This window comes from Haliotis cracherodii, unplaced genomic scaffold (genome assembly GCF_022045235.1).
Source record: "Haliotis cracherodii isolate W230 unplaced genomic scaffold, xgHalCrac1.p SCAF_19, whole genome shotgun sequence".
Taxonomy (NCBI): domain Eukaryota; kingdom Metazoa; phylum Mollusca; class Gastropoda; order Lepetellida; family Haliotidae; genus Haliotis; species Haliotis cracherodii.
In genome coordinates, this window is record NW_027266274.1 from 20,075,706 (window position 1) to 20,097,259 (window position 21,554).

The following is a 21,554-nucleotide window of genomic DNA, read 5'->3' on the forward strand; positions in this document are numbered from 1 at the left end:
GGATCACAGTTATCAGTCATTGCAGTGCATTCATCAATATCTGAAATGACATCCATCGGTAGTGGCTTACATTGCAAATAAATGATCCCATAATTAATATTCAATTGTGCAAGGTATTCAAAAGCTCTTAACACTTAATGAACACCTTTACCTGATAGAAAATATCATACTTATGCAACCAAAATTGAAAGGAGCATTCAAACTATGCAGAAATGGGTTAACAATTTTACAATGCTGCAAACTGGTCATGCATGAAATATCACTTTGGAATAGTATCTGTATGTTTGGTGATTTTGCTGTCGATAAATATACTCTACCAACTGAATTATTTATTTACTGAAAGTAATTGCAAATGGCGTCATTGATAATAAAAGAGGAGCCTTTCAAAGGTTGATTTCATTGGTTCCACTTACCCGTACAGCTTGTGCCATCTCCATCAAATCCAGAATTACACGTGCAAGTAAAAGACCCGGCTGGTGTATTCGTACATGTGGCATTTGGATCACAGTTATCAGTCATTGCGGTGCATTCATCAATATCTGAAATGACATCCATCGGTAGTGGCTTACATTGCAAATAAATAATCCCATAATTAATATTCAATTGTGCAAGGTATTCAAAAGCTCTTAACACTTAAGGAAAACATTCACCTGAAAGACAAGATCATAGTTATGCAACCAAAATTGAAAGGAGCATTTAAACTATGCAGAAATGTGTTAACAATTTTACAATGCTGCAAACTGGTCATGCATGAAATATCACTTTGGAATAGTATCTGTATGTTTGGTGATTTTGCTGTCGATAAATATACTCTACCAACTGAATTATTTATTCCCTGAAAGTATTTTCAAATGTCATCATTGATAATAAAAGAGGAGCCTTTCAAAGGATGATTTCATTGGTTCCACTTACCCGTACAGCTTGTGCCATCTCCTTCAAATCCAGAATTACACGTGCAAGTAAAAGACCCGGCTGGTGTATTCGTACATGTGGCATTTGGATCACAGTTATCAGTCATTGCAGTGCATTCATCAATATCTGAAATGACATCCATCGGTAGTGGCTTACATTGCAAATAAATGATCCCATAATTAATATTCAATTGTGCAAGGTATTCAAAAGCTCTTAACACTTAATGAACACCTTTACCTGATAGAAAATATCATACTTATGCAACCAAAATTGAAAGGAGCATTCAAACTATGCAGAAATGTGTTAACAATTTTACAATGCTGCAAACTGGTCATGCATGAAATATCACTTTGGAATAGTATCTGTATGTTTGGTGATTTTGTTTTCGATAAATATACTCTACCAACTGAATTATTTATTCCCTGAAAGTAATTTCAAATGTCATCATTGATAATAAAAGAGGAGCCTTTCAAAGGTTGATTTCATTGGTTCCACTTACCCGTACAGCTTGTGCCATCACCTTCAAATCCAGAATTACACGTGCAGTTGAATGAACCTATAGTGTTGTCACACTGAGCATTCTCGTCACAATCGTCAGTCATTGCGGTGCACTCATTGGTATCTGTGCCAAACAGAATTAAATTCGTTCTGTTTGGATTGCCTACACAGTTAAGCAAGTTAATGCTACGTGAATGTTTTCTGGTATACATCATAAGTAAGGTATTACTGATTCCATAGTATGATATATTATTATGATGTTAAACGTCAGGTAATTGAGTTTTACCGGACTTACGAAGTTTTATTGTATTTATTTCAAATGGTCTGTCAGAGCGTATTGGATTTGAAATACGTATTAGGCTAGTTACACACAAATGTAAGGTTCCCGTCATATAGTCCCCTGAAACAGATTAAATTAAGCGCAAAAGCTTACACAGTGGTAAAAAGTTTGTGAACGGATAACTGAAAATCAAAGTTTGACAGTAATGAGATTGCAAAAACTGTAAGCATGTCCTTCCTTACCGGTGATACCCCGATTATCATCCATAGTATGATATATGTTGTCGTGCAACATGAGCAACACGTCTGCTTTGGCTGTCCTCTTGCATTCGTGTGACACGTTAATGCTAACATGTTAGTTTTACATCCGGAGACGATTATAAGCATTATCTTGTTATAGGGGGTGGTGGGTGAGGTGAAATGAGGTTAAACGTAACGTTCAAGATTATTCCACGCGTGTAGCGATCTGATAGCGTGTGTGTTTGTGTGACCGCCTCGTCTAGACCTCTGTCGGTTTTATAGTTCTAGCCTGCTGAGATACCAAGCCACAAGACTTGTTTTACCCCCTCAATAACAAGCGCAAAGTCTATCGTTTTGACAAGTTGCAAATCCAGTTCCAATCATTCCAATGTAAATAAAACACTTCAATATTCATAAAACAAATCCTTGCCAAAAGCTGAGTAGATCCACGATTCCGACCATATTACGAGCATGTGTTCATGAATCACTATCAAACAGTGATGACACCTTGTGTTCCGTGTTGGGGCTCATCCTCCGTAGTCTCATAAGCATTACCGGGCATCAAGGCTCTAGTAAGTGTGTTCCGTGTTGGGGCGGGCTCATCTGTAGTCTCATAAGCATTACCGTGCATCAAGGCTCTACTAAGTGTGTTCCATGTTGGGGCTCAGCTGTAGTCTCAAAAGCATTACCGTACATCAAGGCTCTACTGTGTTCCATGTTGGGACTCAGCCGTAGTCTCATAAGAATTACCGGGCATCAAGGCTCTACTAAGTGTGTTCCATGTTGGGGCTCATCTGTAGTCTCATACGCATTACCGTACATCAAGGCTGTACTAAGTGAGTTCCGCGTTGAGGCTCAGCTGTAGTCTCATAAGCATTACCGGGCATCAAGGCTTTACTAAGTGTGTTCCGTGTTGGGGCGGGCTCATCTGTAGTCTCATACGCATTACCGTGCATCAAGGCTCTACTAAGTGTGTTCCATGTTGGGGCTCAGCTGTAGTCTCATAAGCATTACCGGGCATCAAGGCTTTACTAAGTGTGTTCCGTGTTGGGGCTCAGTCGTAGTCTCATTAGCATTACAGGGCATCAAGGCTCTACTAAGTGTGTTCCGTGTTGGGGCGGGCTCATCTGTAGTCTCATAAGCATTACCGGGCATCAAGACTTTACTAAGTGTGTTCCATGTTGAGGCTCAGTCGTAGTCTCATAAGCATTACCGGGCATCAAGGCTTTACTAAGTGTGTTCCATGTTGGGGCTCATCTGTAGTCTCATAAGCATTACAGGGCATCAAGGCTCTACTAAGTGTGTTCCGTGTGGAGGCTCAGCCGTCGTCTCATAAGCATTACCGTGCATCAAGACTCTACTAAGTGTGTTCCGTGTTGAGGCTCATCTGTAGTCTCATAAGCATTACCGTACATCAAGGCTCTACTAAGTGAGTTCCGCGTTGAGGCTCATCCGTAGTCTCATAAGCATTACCGGGCATCAAGGCTCTACTAAGTGTGTTCCGTGTTGGGGCTCAGCTGTAGTGTGATAAGCATTACCGGGCATCAAGGCTCTACTAAGTTCTTCAGCTGTTTTATAGCGTTGCAATGCCTGTAAATCGGTCAGTCAGTTCATGTTCTGCACACACCTATGTTGAGGACAGAAAAGTGAAAGTGAGACTGGAACACTGAAGTAGTAGTCGTGATTTCCAACGGAAGAATCGACGTTGCAGACATATTTGACTCTGGCGGTAATCGTCGTGTGATCTCTAGCGGTAGTCGTCGAGGTCTCTAATGGTAGTGATCAGTGTGCTCTAAAGGAGAGAATCACTTTTATATTACTTGATAACAACAAAGCAATTATCCATGTAGAAAATGCTTAATATATTTTACCTTCACAGCTGTCGCCCACGGTGTCCGTAGGGCAGTTGCAGGTGCTTGTCGACGTATCACACGTTCCACCATTCTGGCACCCGGGGTAGCACTCGCAGACATTATTTTCTCTGTCACATTTACCCGTGGAGGAACAGGCAGGATTACAGGCACCGCCTGCAAGAGGAAGACATTTACTTAAGAAATAAACGACGAATGGGAGCTGTTAATCGTACAAAAATCACAGCAGGGAGAATAAACCATGTGAAGCCAAGTTCTGGGTTGAGGTGGGGTAGCCTAGTTGTTAAAGTTTTCGATCGTCACACTGACGGCTCGAGTTCGATTCCCCACTTGAATACAATATGTGAGGCTGTTTATGGTGGTACAGGCCGTGGTATTGTTGGAATGTTGCTAAAGCGGTGTAAAACCCATTTTCGCCCATTCAATAGTAACCAGTTGGAAATCTAGCGATGTGGAATTCGTATACTAAGCCAGGATCCACCATGGGTTTCGTGTTACATATGGGTATTAAGATTCGATTCCCCACGTGGGTGCAATGTGTGAAGCGCATTTTTGGAGTCCGCAACTGTGATAAAATTGCTGATACAATGCTAAAAGCGGGTGACAAACTCACTCACTCACACACATTATATAATGGTCTATCCATCCAGTGACTAGTACTTACATACAGTTGCGGAGACTGAATTGATAATGGTTGAAAGATCTCCTGATCCGGCAACGGAGAATACAAATTCAAGGTCCGGATCGTTGGCAATGTAGTTGAGTTCAGTGAGGTCCGAAAGGCCTACTCCAACACCAAACATCTCCGCCACTTCAGCACGCAGGAGGTCTGCCTCGGTCAATGTAGTTGGAGTATTGTCACTTACAGAACCGGTGATGAAGATGACGATGTTGTCAGCGTTTGGACGGTCACCAAGATTTGGTTGCAAAACATCGCTTCTTGTGAGTGCAAATGCAGTAGCCGGTAGCACCATACTCTCCCCTCTCTGGACCATGTCATTCACTGCAGATAAGAGCCCGGGTTTGTCTTTTTGATAATCTTGAATGATGAACTCAACCACAGCCGTTGAGCCAAATTTAACGATACCAACATTGACATTGTTGTTTGCAATGGTGAACATGCTGACGACATCGAAAATAAAGGTTTTCATGGAATTAAAGGTCATTGCCGAAATGTTGCTGGAGTCCTCCATGACGAAGATCACATCTTTTCTTGCACTTGAACAAACTGAAACGAACACAATGATTGTTGGTAAGCTGTGCATGGCCACGGTAGCAATCAAACTACACGAAGTAATTGGCACCCTTTTGGAAGCTGAACACCCCCAAAATATCTGCAGAAATATCGAGAAGCATAAAACGAAATATACGCAAAACTTAAACACAAATTGACCATTTCACTTTACATATTTACTTTACCTCCAACAAATGACAAAAAAAACAAACATTTTCGATGACTGAAATGTTGTGTTGTTTGTAGGTCATTGAAAATTGTAATAAATAAATATTTTCCAATTATGAAACGTGACAAAACACACTGCTGTGACGGGTATATAGAAATAGCTGAGACAGACCTCTGTTGAATAACTCTCAATGTACTCACTCCCTGACGACGGCATGGTCCGTGTTCTGTCGAAGACCAGTAGAAAGACCAATACAGGTGGAACCAATTGCCGAAGCATCGTATGTATGAATGGATTGGACTGAAAGGTGAGAATGCAGCTGAATCCTAATAGTGAAATTACTTTATAGGCCGATCGTGATTTAAATTGACGTCAAATTCAATTTAGCTGTGCTGACAGATGTGTTTACAATCAATGCAGTTAGGTCAATGGCAGTTCAGCCTCCCTGTCCTATTACCACAAAGTTCACCCGACAAGTGTGCTGCAGACAAACTGTATAGAATATTTGCAATTATGTTCAGTGATAACCTCAAATTATTATGTGGACAGAATCAAGATTAAACTGTTCTAGTTAGAGATGCATGTGATGGATGTCCTTTGTATTATTAATCAAATAAATATAAAACGCCAACGTCAAATAATACCCAGTCTCGAATACCCAACGAATCAGATTCCATTGGGTGTAAAAAGACGAAAATTATATTTACGGATAACTGAAGATCAATGACGACACCAGATGTTCACGGAAAGGTGAGCATGTCCTGCCCTACCGAACCCCTGCCAAACTTATTTTCCAGCAAGTTCTCGAAGAAATTATTTCTTCGAAAATTTTCATATGCCAGGCTAAAATGTAATGTATTCAAATCTGCATATATTACCGTAAACTGAAGGTATCAATCGCACAATCACAATCACTCTTGATCAAGGTAGCCTGTCACAAAGGTTACCATTATTGATAAGCAATTTCTTAGATAGGAATTCAGAACTTGGAGTGCGAACTAAGGATAGAAATTTATGGATGAACAACTTCTTTATTACAATTAAGACCGGCGTTTCGGTGTAGGTTCTAACACCGTTATCAAGCAAGTGATATACAGAGTATGGTTGACAAGTATGTATACATGTAGGAGACGATGTTTATACAGTAGAGTGATACCAGATGTAGTTATTCTGGTGTGGAGAAGCCTGTCATGTACACACAAGGGTAGTAACGACAATCATCGGTGAAGTTAGTGACATAAGCAAAGAATGAAGCCAGTAATATAAACAACAGGATTATCGCTGATTGGGGTCATTGATGAGTTAATGGTATGGCGGGGGTATGTTATAGCCTCGGTCACGGTTGATTGACGGTTGGAGTCTTTTGATGTTGGTGGTGTTGGTGGTGAGGGCTTGAGGGCTGAATGCTGTGGCATGGGTTGTCACGGATGTGGTCTGATTTAGAGTCATCTTTGGAGACTGAGCTTTGATGTTCTGTAATTCGGGTTTTGAGAGGCCTACATGTTTCTCCTATGTAAGCTTGTCCACAATTGCACTGAATGTGGTACATTGTTCCTGATGGTTCTAGTTTGTGGCTGAATGGTGGTTTGGTTGTGGCTTTTATTGTGTTCTGAATGGTGCTTCTTTTGAAAACTACATCAATGTTCTTTATGGGTCTTTGGATTTTGTGGCTAACCTGTTCCAAAGTAGGGGAGGCTGATCATAAGGGGTGTTTTCTGAGATTTCTTGGTGATGTTCTGTATCGTCTGTTCTACTAGTTGCTGAGGGTAGAGGTTATACTGTGTAAATACTTGTTTTGAGGAGGCTTAGTTCAGTGGGTAGATGTTGCTTCGTAGAACAGATGTGAGCTCTTCTCGCTAGGGTTGAAATAATTCCTTTCTTGACTTGAGGTGGATGTTTGGAGGCATTGACCTGTGTGGGTAGGTTTCCGATAAACAGTGATCTGCTCCCCTCTGCTGGTTCCGCAAGGAAGATGACACCTTTGTCATATTACATCCCAACAATGACCCCAGGACCCTATTGGACCACCTGAATTCCCAAAACCAACGAATGCAGTTCACCATGGAGGAAGAAACCAATCGGCAGCTCCCCTTCCCTGATGTACTTGTACAGAAACATAATACGTCGGATTTAATTAAGTTGTTCATCTATAAATTTTTATCCTTACATTGATAAGCAAGCAAATGATATGTGAATGTGAATTGTCGCTGTAACAAGTACACGGTATACCAATAGCAGTATATACAATGGTCGAAAGTACGACACCTTTTCACCTTCAGTATTGACCTTTCTGAGTAGTAGGTCTGAGTATTGACCCTTCCGTAGTATAGGCGCAGTGCTGTTTAAGTTCAGTCAACCATACACCATGTGGTATCATAAACAAAGGCGGCAGAATGACCAATCCAACAGCAAAACTATACTTCCAGACAAAAGAAAGTATACACTTGACAATTTTATTTCAGAAAACATTACAAACGTTATAAACATGTAACTTCGCCGAAACACTGCAAACTTCCTGTCCAAAGCACAGCTGTGATGCCCGTATATGGTGCTTGTCACGTTACACGGGACATGATATCCTACACACTGACAAAATTATGCACATCATATTTCAGGAGAGCAGATACTATGCAATCAACGACATTTAGCAAAGATGACAGAAGAAGGTTTAGTTTCTTATCTCTTATGATCACTAATCTCTTTAGAAATGTTTGGCCATCTTTGATATTTTGGGGATGTAATCATGTGACCCAAATACAGTAAACTACGGTTATAACGAACTCAAAGGGAACACCGATTTTATTTTGATATAACCGTAGTTCCTTATTATAAGGGTAATGCTATTTTTCAGGGCATTATCATTTGCAGACCCACTTTTACAAATATTGAAACGTCAAAGAACAAACCAGATGACGTCACTATTGAACGTGAGGTCACTCATCCCTATCCCTATGACGTCACCTAACAACGGGCGTGATAATGGCCCGTCGTCAAGCAATATAAGGCCATTATCAAGTTACTGTAGCCAGCTGATTTCTGAAAACATGCGGGCGGTTTAATGATAATTTTATCCGTTATAGCTATAAAAGCATATTTATAGCATGTGGCTGATCGTGATAAATGTGGTTTACTGTAGTTTCATTTTGAAACAGTAAATTTCATCTGCTACTATTCTAGCTGGAGAAACATCCGATCTGATTGCAGTACAACAATGATATGCTGCCTAAAAAAGTCAACATGTGCAACGTGTAGGCGGGCATCAGCCTGCTGCAACGTGATGTTAAGTCATGAATTTGCACAAAGGGCAGAACGTGATCTCGAACGATGTCTTCCCGCAAGTATACACCATTCAAATCACCATTAATAATGATGAGTTGTTTTATCCAATGAAAACCTTCGGTTTCCTCTTGCAATTTCTTCTCAACAGCCAGTCTCACTGGGTTTGTTGTGGTGTACTTTCTTTTTCTTTTATAAGAGTGGATATGATATTGTGTTTGATAAATGAAGATATTTTGCGAACTCTGACAGTGGAATGACTTAGTGTTTAAACCCATTGTATTATTCCAGTTTTTAATATTAATCAGAAATATATCCTACAGACCTTAACCGTTTAGAATAACAGGTTGGGGGCAGTGGGGTAGCTTAGTGGTTAAAGTGTTCGCTCGTCAAGCCGACGGCTCGAGTTCGATTCCCCACTTGGGTACAATGAGTGAGGCACCATTTCTGGTGCTACCCGTCGTTGTATTGTTGCATTAAAGTTACTGAAATCGGTGTAAAACCATATTCACTTGTGGCCAGTTGGAAATCTAGCGATGTAAAATTCGTATTCATATCCAGGAGCCAACATGGTTTTTGTATAAATAGTAAATGTACCTTTTTAGCCTACCAGACGATGTGTTTGACGGTGTTTGTTCTTATGTGTGTCCTTTGTTATCACCGAATGATGTAGAATATGGTAGTTGCGGCAAGTATGTCTTCATAAACCATTAACCCAGAGAGTAACTACATTTCCGTTGCGACATCGGCACATCAGGGTGTATTTACTGCCAGCACTGTTTTCATCTTACGGAGAAAAGGAAATTATTCTGAACATTTGTGGACTTTCAAAAAACTGTTGATACACTTTGGCGATCAAGTCTTTGGTAAAAACTGTTACAAAGTAAAAGATCTGAAAAAGCTTCAATGTCAGTTTTAACATGTACCAGAACAGTAAATCACGAGGATCATGAAATTGTGGAGGGGCCTTTTCTCAGGAGTTAAACGAGGAGAACTTCTAACACCCCTATTGTTTGCTACATCTTTTAATGATCTCGAAACAGCTCTCTTGCATGACTCATGTGAGTGTGTTCGGTTAAAATCAAACTTGTTTATTGATCAACTCGACACTGTTATCCCAAACTCTGTACTTCTCCATGCTGATGGCTGAAAGTGCAAGAGATCTAAACGTGTCTTTAAATGGGTTTAAAACGTTTGGGCCCAGACATTTAAACTACGTACCCACTGTGTTGCAAAATTAACATATTTCTTATGTATTCCTGTTTGCTTGTAAACAGCAGAATCTCACTTAATTTATTTTTCTACAAAAACGGTTGTAGTGGAAACGGATGATAATGGAATAATTCTCGTTAATTTATGATCGACACATAAAAAGAAAATGGAACTCATCGCCAATGACTGATAATAAACACAGAGGACATTTCCTTTCAGCCACATGCTTTTTTCCATCAGAGAGAATTTAATATACATTTACCACACAGTATAATATTTCAGTAACTTTCAGATGGTCAGACTAGCTGACTTGGTTGATGTATGCCATCGTATCGTATGGTGTCAAAAACTGGAATGTTTGGTCTAGACACGATTACTTACTGACCGCCATCACAAAGCTTGAATATTTCTGAGTACGGTGATAAACAACAAAGGGCCAAAGGAACCGATTTAACCGAATGTTTGTATCAATTAATAGTCTTTCATTCAGTGGTGGAAAGTATTCCGCCAGCAATCGAGTACCTGAGTTGCAGGTGTGTCCCTTTTACAAATTCCCCATGTACAAAGGCGATAGTGAGCACCAACGTGTCGAATGAGTTAAAAGTTAAAAAGTGATGAGCATAATTTATTTGTGACTTTTTTTATGAGTGGTGTTTGTTGTCCGTTTCATGTTGTACTCGAGACGATCAAACAGAGATGAACTGCTCCGAGGAGGATTGTATTAGATGCTGCATGGTCACCGATAAGGAACTGGAACAGAAGATTGAAATCTTAACTTGAAGGGAGACTTGGCTCTGTGAAATAGGCAGTCCTAGGACATTTCCTTTAAGTCAGTCAAAACATACTTTGTCTGTAATCTCAAATATTAGTGTTCAACTCCCAGGCAAAAGAAGGTATACACATGGAACTTGGATTTGTCCCAAAATTTATAAACGTTACTAGGCACAAAAACGTCGCCTGTTATGAAATACTCATTGATATGATGCTTGTAATATCGCCTGAGATACCCGTATCAAATACATCACCATCGAATAACTATTTCATTTTTGATTTTTAGCCACCATCGGAGAAACATTGGTGTATACTTTCTTTTGCCCTGCAGTTCATATTGATCTGCCAGTCGATGATCATCCTAATTACTCAAAGGCAGTGTCATGAGTTACTAGAGGTCGGTCCCATGACATCGAAACTGACGAAACGAACGACACAATTTTACGTTATACGTTTTTCACGAGATTGTGTTCTTTGAACTGACGTTAACACTGAACGACTACTTCCACATTCCTGGAGAAAACCCTGGGTATTCCTTGGCACGAATACATTCTCACCAGTTAGACCCTTTAATCTTGAACCTAGCGTTTTTGACTTTGTACGTTTGTACTTTGAGATAAGTCAATTTTACCGCATGTCTGTTGGTGAATATTCTCTCTACATCCATCCTAGTGAACAACACGAAGAAATGTGCACTCAAACTATGGACACCATCCGTGTCTATACTGACAAGAGGCAGTCTACAACAAACTACAAATGTACCTTAGTATCTATTTGACACATCTAAATCACCTTTTACTGATCGGCCAAAGGACCATTGATGACTCACGATTGTAATCGCCAAAGGTTCATGAAACACACGAAAATCTCTCCCGTCACGTTTTACGCGTCGCCAAATACGTATTGCATTTGATGTCAATGTATTACGACAAGCTGTCAATGTGACCGACTTACTGAGGTAGTCCTAAAGAGACAGGTTTCATCTAACGAGGATATTATTTGAATCTATACTGAACCGCAAAAGAAACGTCACCATGGATGTATGAGAAGCCTTATTTGTCCAAACACTGTAAACATACTTTGAGACATATTATAAAGATAAAACTTGGCAAAACTGATCATCAAGGTTGAAATTAAAGTGTCAAATGTTCTTTAAGTGAAACACAACACTAGTCTTTGAGAAAATGGCATCACAAGTCAGTATCTCGTGTATCCGCCATGTGCATTGATGACTGCCGTGCAACGTCGAAACATGGAATGAATGAGGCGCTTGATGAAGGCCATAGGCACTTGAACCCACACTCTGAGGAACGCCTGACGCAGTTCAGCTGCAGTTGTCGGCCTTGGTCGGACGTCATTCAGCCGTCTTTGAATCTCGTCCCACAGGTGCTCAATGAGATTTAAAACGGGACTGAGGGCAGGCCACTGCATGGTTCTGATGCCATTCTGCTGGAGGAAGTCTCTTGATGCTCTCGCAGTGTTGGCAGGGGAGTTATCATGCTGAAACTAGTGGTTGCAGCGACGTGCCAAATGAGGTATGGCGTGTGGTCTCAAGACTTGATCAATGTACCGAGCTGCTGTGACACTATTGCCCTACCCTGGACCCCCTGTGCAAGACCAATTCCACCCCACGAGTCTCTCTCAACAACACAATCATCCGAATAACGTTCTCCATCGCGTCGCCAGACTCTCTCTGCCATCTGCTGTTCAGAAACAGTAGCGGCTTTCGTCTGAGAAGAGTACTCTTCTCCACTGCTGGTGTCGCTGGGTTTAGTCCTCGGTGTGGCCTGTGTCAGTCTGCTCGTCAATCGTCGACGCACGGTGTGCGCATTAATGTGTCGCTGGTGTGTCCCCATGGTCTGTCGAGCAGTTTCCGCAGCAGTAACAAAGCAATCTTGAAGATGCGTTCGCACAATCTGACGATCCTGACGTCGGGTGGTGACCCTTGGTCTTCCACTACGTAGTAGGTCATCTCTAGTGTTGGTGGTCTGGTACCGTTGCTGGAGCCTGTATATGGTCCTTACGTGGACTTGAAATGCATTGGCTACTTGCCGTGCGATTTGTCCAGCTTGCAATCGTCCAAGGGCTTGGTGTCGTTGATTTCTTGTCAATCTTGGCATGTTGTAGCAATTCAATAACGAATGAATGCTATCCGATCTGCGTGGATTTTTATTGGGCAAGAAATGGGGGAATGCATGTGCATTTCAATTTGCACGGAACTCACGTGCATCGGGTTACCATGGCCGTTGCCGTGATTCGTTTGGGCGGTCGGTTTTATGGTCATCTTCTTTGTTTTTTACCATCAAATTTTATTTTTCCGGACAAGGTAATGTTAAATTTTAGACACTATGACAAAAATAACCCAGATATTTAAATGACAACTTTTCATGCAATGTTACTTTGGGTGACGTTTTTACATGACACTTTCTTATGGATAGCAACTTCTTTTTTTCATTATACGGCTTTTCAGGGCTACTTTTCGCTCCTTCATCAGGTGAATGCTTAGTGAGCGCATAAAGAACATGGCTGGCAACTTCTTTTATTCTTAATACGACGTTTCAGAGCTACGTCTTCCTCCTTCATCAGGTGAATGTGTAGCAGGGCAGTGAATGAGCGATAGGCAAACACACGCTACGGGTGAAAGCGGTTTATTCGGCCAATGGATTTGTCATATTTATATCTATCTAGGATATATACCCTGAAACATATTAAAAGGAATGATAAGTAATATTAACAATATACATAATGCAGTCATCGACATCACAGTATTACAAACCGTTTTATATTACAAACACATCTTATTCATATATTAGTTGTTATACTGATCTGCTAACTGATGTAAGAACCAAATAGAATAATTATTTATATATTAACTAAGTGTTAAGAGATGATAAATCTCTTTCAAAATGCATACATATACATGTCTTAACGGGTGTGACACACTTATGTGTTACACAAATATAGAAACTGACTATACAAGTTATTGTGTGCCTTCCCTGTGGGTGAGACTGGGGTGTCTTCCCGACTACAGCCGCAACTTATAATTCCGGATATCTGAATAAAACATAGATTTTTATAACAATAACTAATATAACTATTTACATACACGTTAAAATACTTCCCCGGATGCCACATAGTACAGAATGTATATTATACAGAACTGATCACAAAAGTGTAGTGATTGGTGCTTCCACACTCGTACATTGGGTTACATCGGATTGGCCACCCGATGTTACTCGTATGTTTCCGGGTGTGATCGAGGCACGTGATCAACTTACCCGCCAAATCTGACAGGTGACAATCGACAGATTGAGACTAGACAGCCAAATGAACGGACAGAACCCACAGAAGCTTATACGTTCTCGATCTCCCCTTCATCAAGCTTACGCTGTAAGGTAAGCACCTTTCCCTATCACTAGGCTTTCACAACAAAAGCAATTAAAACATAGCCTATTCCATAAAACAACACATACTTCCTCACTCTTCCTCATACATACAAGAATAAAGAGACAGAAAAGTGATATATTAGTAATCACCAAAGCTTAAAATTTCGAAGTCTTGTTTACCACATTTACTTAAATAGATTGTAACTGAGAATATGATAATATTAAACACGTTTAGTTAAGTTTAGTATTATAGGTTTAATATACTGCAACGTTAAACTGCAATAACATACAAGTATACACATACATATTAAAATAACCTGATTTTAGATGATTTCACCTGTCAACTTGTCTGTGCAGGAAATGTGTGCAGACTGAGAACATGCAGTGAGACAAAGGGTCAACTTTGAGGGTTAGCTTGGCCAATCAGTTGAGCACGTCATGGCTTGGGTTTGTTAAGGCTTACAACATGAAGGACACATTAAGTACATTTAATCTATCTTAACAAATGATTAAACATAAAAGTTGAACACTTAAAAGCAGATACTGAAGGTGAATAAAATAAATATGTACAATGTTGAATCTGTCACAAATGCTTAGTGAGTGCATAGAGTACATGGCTGGCGACTTCTTGTATTCTTTATACGACGTGTCAGGGCTACGTTTTGCTCCTTCATCAGGTGAATGATTAGTCAGTGCATAGAGTACATGGCTGGCGACTTCTTGTATTCTTTATACGACGTGTCAGGGCTACGTTTTGCTCCTTCATCAGGTGAATGATTAGTGAGTGCATAGAGTACATGGCTGGCGACTTCTTGTATTCTTTATACGACGCTTCAGAGCTTCTTCTTGCTCCTTCTTCGGGTGAATGTTTAGTGAGTGCATAGAGTACATGGCTGGCAACTTTATTATTTTTTTATACGACATGTCAGGGCTACGTTTTGCTCCTTCATCAGGTGAATTATTAGTCAGTGCATAGAGTACATGGCTGGCGACTTCTTGTATTCTTTATACGACGTGTCAGGGCTACGTTTTGCTCCTTCATCAGGTGAATGATTAGTCAGTGCATAGAGTACATGGCTGGCGACTTCTTGTATTCTTTATACGACGTGTCAGGGCTACGTTTTGCTCCTTCATCAGGTGAATTATTAGTCAGTGCATAGAGTACATGGCTGGCGACTTCTTGTATTCTTTATACGACGTGTCAGGGCTACGTTTTGCTCCTTCATCAGGTGAATTATTAGTCAGTGCATAGAGTACATGGCTGGCGACTTCTTGTATTCTTTATACGACGTGTCAGGGCTACGTTTTGCTCCTTCATCAGGTGAATTATTAGTCAGTGCATAGAGTACATGGCTGGCGACTTCTTGTATTCTTTATACGACGTGTCAGGGCTACCATTTGCTCCTTCATCAGGTGAATGATTAGTCAGTGCATAGAGTACATGGCTGGCGACTTCTTGTATTCTTTATACGACGTGTCAGGGCTACGTTTTGCTCCTTCATCAGGTGAATGATTAGTCAGTGCATAGAGTACATGGCTGGCGACTTCTTGTATTCTTTATACGACGTGTCAGTGCTACGTTTTGCTCCTTCATCAGGTGAATGATTAGTCAGTGCATAGAGTACATGGCTGGTGACTTCTTTTATTCTTTATACGACGTGTCAGGGCTACGTTTTGCTCCTTCATCAGGTGAATGATTAGTCAGTGCATAGAGTACATGGCTGGCGACTTCTTGTATTCTTTATACGGCTACTTCTTGCTCCTAAATTTATTAATGAACAATAGTGCTGGCTATTCAGTTATTTGATAAAAACTGTTTTGTTCCTGCCAGCAATTCATCCTGTTTTTTTATTACAGTTCTATGTAATTTCTTAATATACTTATTTAAAAAAATCGATATTCTAATTTTAAAAAGTATCTGCTAGGTTTTTCGCCGTGTTCTATCCATTTCGCCTTTGATCTAATAAAAGCCCCTTTTTTCCTTCATTTACTTAATTCTTCCAATTCAATTTTGTTCTCTTATAGCTAATAATAATATTTCCCATAATAATTGATCATCAATTAAATATTTCTCTTCTTCAGTAGATTTATCCTCATATTGATCTAATTTGTTTTGTATTGTTTCTTTTATTTATTCCAAATAATTCTTATCTTGTTACAAAGAATTATTAAATTTCCAAAACCCTCTTCCTCTTTTCATATCTGATAAGTGTATTGTTATTAAAATCATAGAATGGTCTGAATTTATACTTGGATGAATTTCACTATTCCCACTGGGTACATGAGGTTTTGTGAAATCAAAAAGTAATCTATTCTTGACTGTTTGAATGGATTCGGTTGTCGCCAAGTGAAATGCCTTGCGTCTGGATTAATCTCTCTCCAATGATCCTTCAAATCTTATCAATCATTTCGAATACTTTCTTTCGTGCTTTAGGATTATTGATATGCTTATAATTAAATGTATCTAGATACATATCAATTATCAAATTCCAATCAACACATAAAATAATCCTTTCACTTTCTAATTTTAATATAATTTCTTTTATTTTCTGAAAAATGTCAGGGCTATCTATACTTGGGCCATATATATTTACTATCGTATACACATGCTCTTGATTTTCTATGTTTAAACTACAAAGTTGCCTTCATTTTCATCTCTAATAAATTGTTTAAAATTCAAAATTATTATTTAGCAATATAGCAGTTCCCCTAGCATTACTCCTATAAGGACTTATATTACATTCTTGATAACCCCATTGCTGCTTTATTAATTGTTGTGCTTGTTAATCAGCTGTGAAATGCACATCCTGTAAGCAGATGATTTGTGCCTTTTTACTTTTTAAAAATGTGAACACTTGTTTTCTTTTGAATGGATTATTTAGACCTCTACAGTTCAGGGACATAATTTTTAACTTATCTTCAAACGTCAAATTGCAGGTGATATTGTGGTGCGTAATGTCCACTCGTGTATTGACCCAAATGTTCTTGCTAATATACATACTGCACCCACAGAGAAGGGTTTTATTATCAAATGAACAGAAATAAACATTAGACAAATAACATAGGGTGATAATTGGGCCTTGTTAGGTTTGGGTTAGGTAGGTGTTTCAATATTATACATATCAATATAATATATACTCAAAGTTGTGTTAAATTCTATGAAAAAAGTGTGCTCGTGATCATGGCTAGGATTTCACTTCTACTTACCTAATGTGCTGTAATCTAAATAGAAAAATGTTCGTTTACTCTAGTAGACAAACTATATCACTTTTGCCACACAACAAACATAACAGAGCTCTAGTATATCACAAGTAAGTAGTATGTCACAGCCAGTACACTAACTACACTCAATTACACCAGACTCAATTGATACCAATTTTGGTAATTTTCCACCATGTCAATCATCACAGTGAAAGAATACATACACCCTGTTACACACCGACATCTAATATTGTTTCAAGCTAGTATATAAACAACCCTTAAAACACTACTGAATGTATCAAACTCAAATAATACGAGTTTTTGTGCTCTTCTACAATGTCAAACCAATATAGTCAAGAATTATATCAATTCTTCTTTGTACTATTCCTACAAACAGGTAAATGTTATTCTTTGAAAGGAACTTAGATTTGGCTTTAACATCAAAGTTTGAAATTGAAATAGTGAGTGAGTGAGTTTCTGGCCCAAGGGACGCAACTCAGCACAGCGAATCGCGGCGCTTCAGACGACTGGGCCACCCATGTCCCCTTGAAATTGAAATAGTCTTCAGAAGCAATTTCCACAGTATAATAAGTATAATGTTCATTTTAGTTTATCATTTAACCTTGAGAATTGGTTCACACAAAAAATATGTTCAATACTAATAAAATCGCCGGATCATAGTTTAGCGGACATCATACCTTTCGGAAATCCATGTTTATCGCGATCACTCGCGCTATAACGGGGGATGTAGCATCCCACAGACATTGTAGATACTCAGATGGTGGCTTGTTTCTAAGACATAGTTGCCTATTAAGATGATGTTTTACAGTTGTTCATGCAATTAGATAGAAAACTACGAATATTTCTTAAGCTTCTGAAAACCTCTAACACGGGGGTAGTAGTCATTAGTGCCTCGCTGTCATGACGGTTCAAGCCATTTCGGTGTCACATATCTTTATCATTTATCAAGACAAACGCCGGGAAATACAGCAGATTAGATTAGATGTTATAAGTGGTCAGTTTCATACGTTTGAAAAGATGCACCGCAAACATTCTAGAAAAGATCCATGTTAGTGCCCCGGGCCCCACAGGGAAATCCCGGAAGTAAACAAAAATCTTAGAGCCGGAAGTACTTCTGATTGCTTAAAATAAGCATGGTCTTTTTAGGACTAAAACATCCAATGTTTATAAACAGAAGCACGTGACTTTCTCCAACAATTGCACATCTAAAATACGAAACTTCATCGAAATCCAAGAAAGAGTAATATTGTGTATGTCCTGACAAAAATCCACTGAATGAAATATTAAGTACGCATCAGATGCGCTGTTTGTACTTGAGACTGGGTTGACAGTATTTTACTGTATCAAAACGCACTTCTCATACGACGTGTCAGAGCTACGTCTTGCTCCTTCTTCAGGTGAGTGCTGGGTGAGTCCATAGAGTATAAAGAATAAAAGAAGATGTTATCAATAAAAAGTCTCATGTATTCACATTATGATGACGTCACGTTATCGTTCTGGGGGCACGGGTGACCAAGTCGTCTAAGGCGCCGCGATTCGCTGTGCAGAGTTGCGTCCCTTGGGCACGCCAGAAACCTATGATTGTGGGTTCGAATTCCGGTTCACTCACGTTATCGTTCTCCTTGTTGAATCTGAGCTAGTACTTCAATGGTCATTCTGAACGTGAAGTTTTAACAAGTAAAAGTGACGCAACTATATGTCATTATGCAAAATTGTCAAGAAATTATATTTCAACAACGGTATGGTTTAAGTCAGAGAAATCACCCGAATCTGTTCAGGCTCGAATCTTCAGGGTGCATTGAAAAGATTCTCGTGATTTCTTCATTACAGAACCACACGAATTGTACGACCCACACAATTACCTCGGCAACCAAGGTGTTAAACTGTGGACTTACCTGTTTGAGCCGTTGACCGGTGGAGTCAGGTAAAGAAACAATCGCCGGTGGTATCAAGCGCATCCTCGCCATAATGGCGGCGTATCGATGTCCACAGTTTAGTTGTGAACATATTTATGGGTGGATGACACAACGCTACATGCTGTGACACAGGCATTACATCACAGACATAGTCGCAATCAGGGAACTCATTTGTTAAATTCATAAAAAACCGAGTAATTGAGTCAGCCAGTGTTTGCTCTGCAGGTGTTGCCGTCTATTACGTGTATGGCTTTCATTCATTCATTGGAAGGTTGTACAATATTTACTGCAAGTCCGCATATTTGCCATGTCTTTCCTGACTACTGTCAGTCACATTAGTGTCAAAAGGGACAGGTAAGTCAATGATATATATGATTTCATTGGATTTATCAAAAAGGACAAGATCAGGTTTGTTGGCCTGGATAGGTCTGAGGCTGTACACGGGCCTATTCCGAAGAATTTTGTAATTATAATTTTCATGACGCCCTCTACATATTCTGGGGCGTACCATGGATGGACCTCTGTGTCAAACCCACAAGCATAGCGAAGACGGTAATAAAATGATCGAGCCTCTCTATCATGTCGCTTAAGATGCTGTGTTTGTGCCAAAGCTATGTTGTCAATCATTGAAAGTCTTTCCTCGCAAGGAAAGTCCGGCCAACACCAAACTGACCAAGGATGTTTAGCTTTTTACAGGCGAACTGACCATAACGTACCAACCACTGATATGAATTGATATATCAGTTATCAGTATTACACACACACATAGGTGTTATTACATAGGTACAACGCCGAGGTACGTTATCATTTTTCATAGGTGATATTTGTCAGTTGGCCAGGGGTGAAAAACAAGATTTTCGTTCCCACATTTTCCTGTATACCTTAAACCTTTTCTATTGCATAAAGGAGGTATCTGTGCACACTTTTCAAAGGGTAGTAAGCTTGCAAGTGTGTGCGTGAATTTACAAGGGGTGAAAATTGCATAAATTGGAGGGAAAATGCATGATTCGACGAAATCATCCAAGGGTTGGTTGGTTGTTTAACGCCAACTCGGCAATATTCCAGCTATATGACGGCTGTCTGTAAATAATCGACATACATCAACCAAGTCAGCGAGTCTGACCACCCGATCCCGTTAGTCGCCTCTTACGACAAGCATAGTCGCCTCTTACGAGTACGACAAGCATAGTCGCCGTTTACGGCAAGCATGGGTTGCTGAAGACCTATTCTACCACGGATCTTCATGGTAAGGGGATATCACATGTTGTTCTTTGCGCAGCTTCACCTGGACGAGGAGCATCTACCTGTTGTGCATTTACATGGGAGCAATTCTAGACGCTGTGCTGGCATTCGTTCCTGGGTCATTGGGATTGGTTCCAAGACATCCTCAGTAGAAGTCCACCTATACTCTTCTGCTGGTGGAATGTCAACCTTTCCTTTGTGTACAGAACACCACCTGATGCACTGGTGCTGACATGTGAGTAGATGTTGTGTTAGTGCATCAAGTGTTGGTGGGCGTTCCTCTAGGTCTCCATCTCTGTTGAACATGTCAGCTGTAAGTGTATTAATGCTAGTTGCAGTCGATGCTGGATTGTACACTTTGATGACAACTGATTTTCCTTTTCATGTCGAAGGCACCAGTTTCTTCTGTTGGTTGCAACAAATATGGTCCACAACCGCATGGAATGCTGCTCAAATGTAAATGCACAACAGGTAGATGCTCCTCACCCAAGTGTAGCTGGGCCAAGAACATCGTGGGATGTTCCATTCGATGCAATTGTGCTATATCATGCTTTAACAGAAACAACTTACCTACTCATCCAGAAGAGATGGACTCTGACGGTGACTAGAGGTGACAATATTTCTCAGCCCTGACTCTGTGATGGAATTTTTAATTTCTTTATTGTTGGGGATCAGTTTACCACAGGAGTAAGTGAATAAGGTACATCATTGAAAAGTCAATGTACAAGGCTTTCATATGATATATAACACGGCCATGTCGAAGAACTATATTAGATCTTGATTTTTGAAAACAGGTCAAAATGGCGGCCATCTTGAAATTCACCTACTCATCCAGAAGATTTTTTTGTGTTTTTAAGCATTGTTTCAATCATCCCACTCACCCACCACATGAACATAATCTACCCCTATATCTCAATAAGCAATTTTCGTCAAAATTGTTTTTTTTGGGGGGTGGGGTAACATTGTATACAATATCTCAACCTCTATGCCTGGCCTTTTTGTAGCCTCTGAGTGTGTCATTGTGATTTAATCCACGCCGGCATCGTCTGTTTCAACGGTAAACGACGTTTGAGATGATTCTCTTTGATTTGCGGGGACCCAGGCGACCATACCCAAGTAATGTCAAACCATACTTTGCGCTGAAGTCTGATGACTGATAAATCCACAGACTGACAATTCTAATTTTGGACACATCCCAATGTGAAATGGCTACGTTGTCAAAGCCAAGTTGTTTTATTTTTCTCAACATGCCGAGAAACAGATTGTTGGTTTTATGGAGGACATGCAAAATTTTAGCTATTCAAAGCCTCTGGATTTTCCATTTTC

General features: G+C 39.9%; 1 protein-coding gene across 1 annotated transcript; it reads right to left on the reverse strand.

The window, feature by feature from the left end:
- Positions 1-633: 633 nt before the first annotated feature.
- Positions 634-19,037, reverse strand: LOC139466646 (matrilin-3-like). Its single transcript, XM_071248230.1, has 6 exons — positions 18,966-19,037; positions 6,879-6,963; positions 4,465-5,028; positions 3,801-3,956; positions 1,412-1,534; positions 634-650 (listed from the first exon to the last, which is right to left on the reverse strand). The coding sequence occupies exons 1-6, from the start codon at positions 19,035-19,037 to the stop codon at positions 634-636; spliced, it is 1,017 nt and encodes a 338-aa protein (XP_071104331.1).
- Between the last annotated feature and the right edge of the window lie 2,517 nt (positions 19,038-21,554).

Excerpts from the sequence above, each read along its gene's own strand:
- LOC139466646 (XM_071248230.1), bottom strand. The coding sequence starts at position 19,037 with ATGGCGAGGATGCGCTTGATACCACCGGCGATTGTTTCTTTACCTGAC. Across the intron at positions 6,964-18,965 it reads CCGGTCAACGGCTCAAACAG|CAACTAGTAGAACAGACGAT; the intron begins GTAAGTCCACAG and ends CTCTACCCTCAG. Across the intron at positions 5,029-6,878 it reads CCTCCCCTACTTTGGAACAG|TTTGTTCAAGTGCAAGAAAA; the intron begins GTTAGCCACAAA and ends TGTTCGTTTCAG.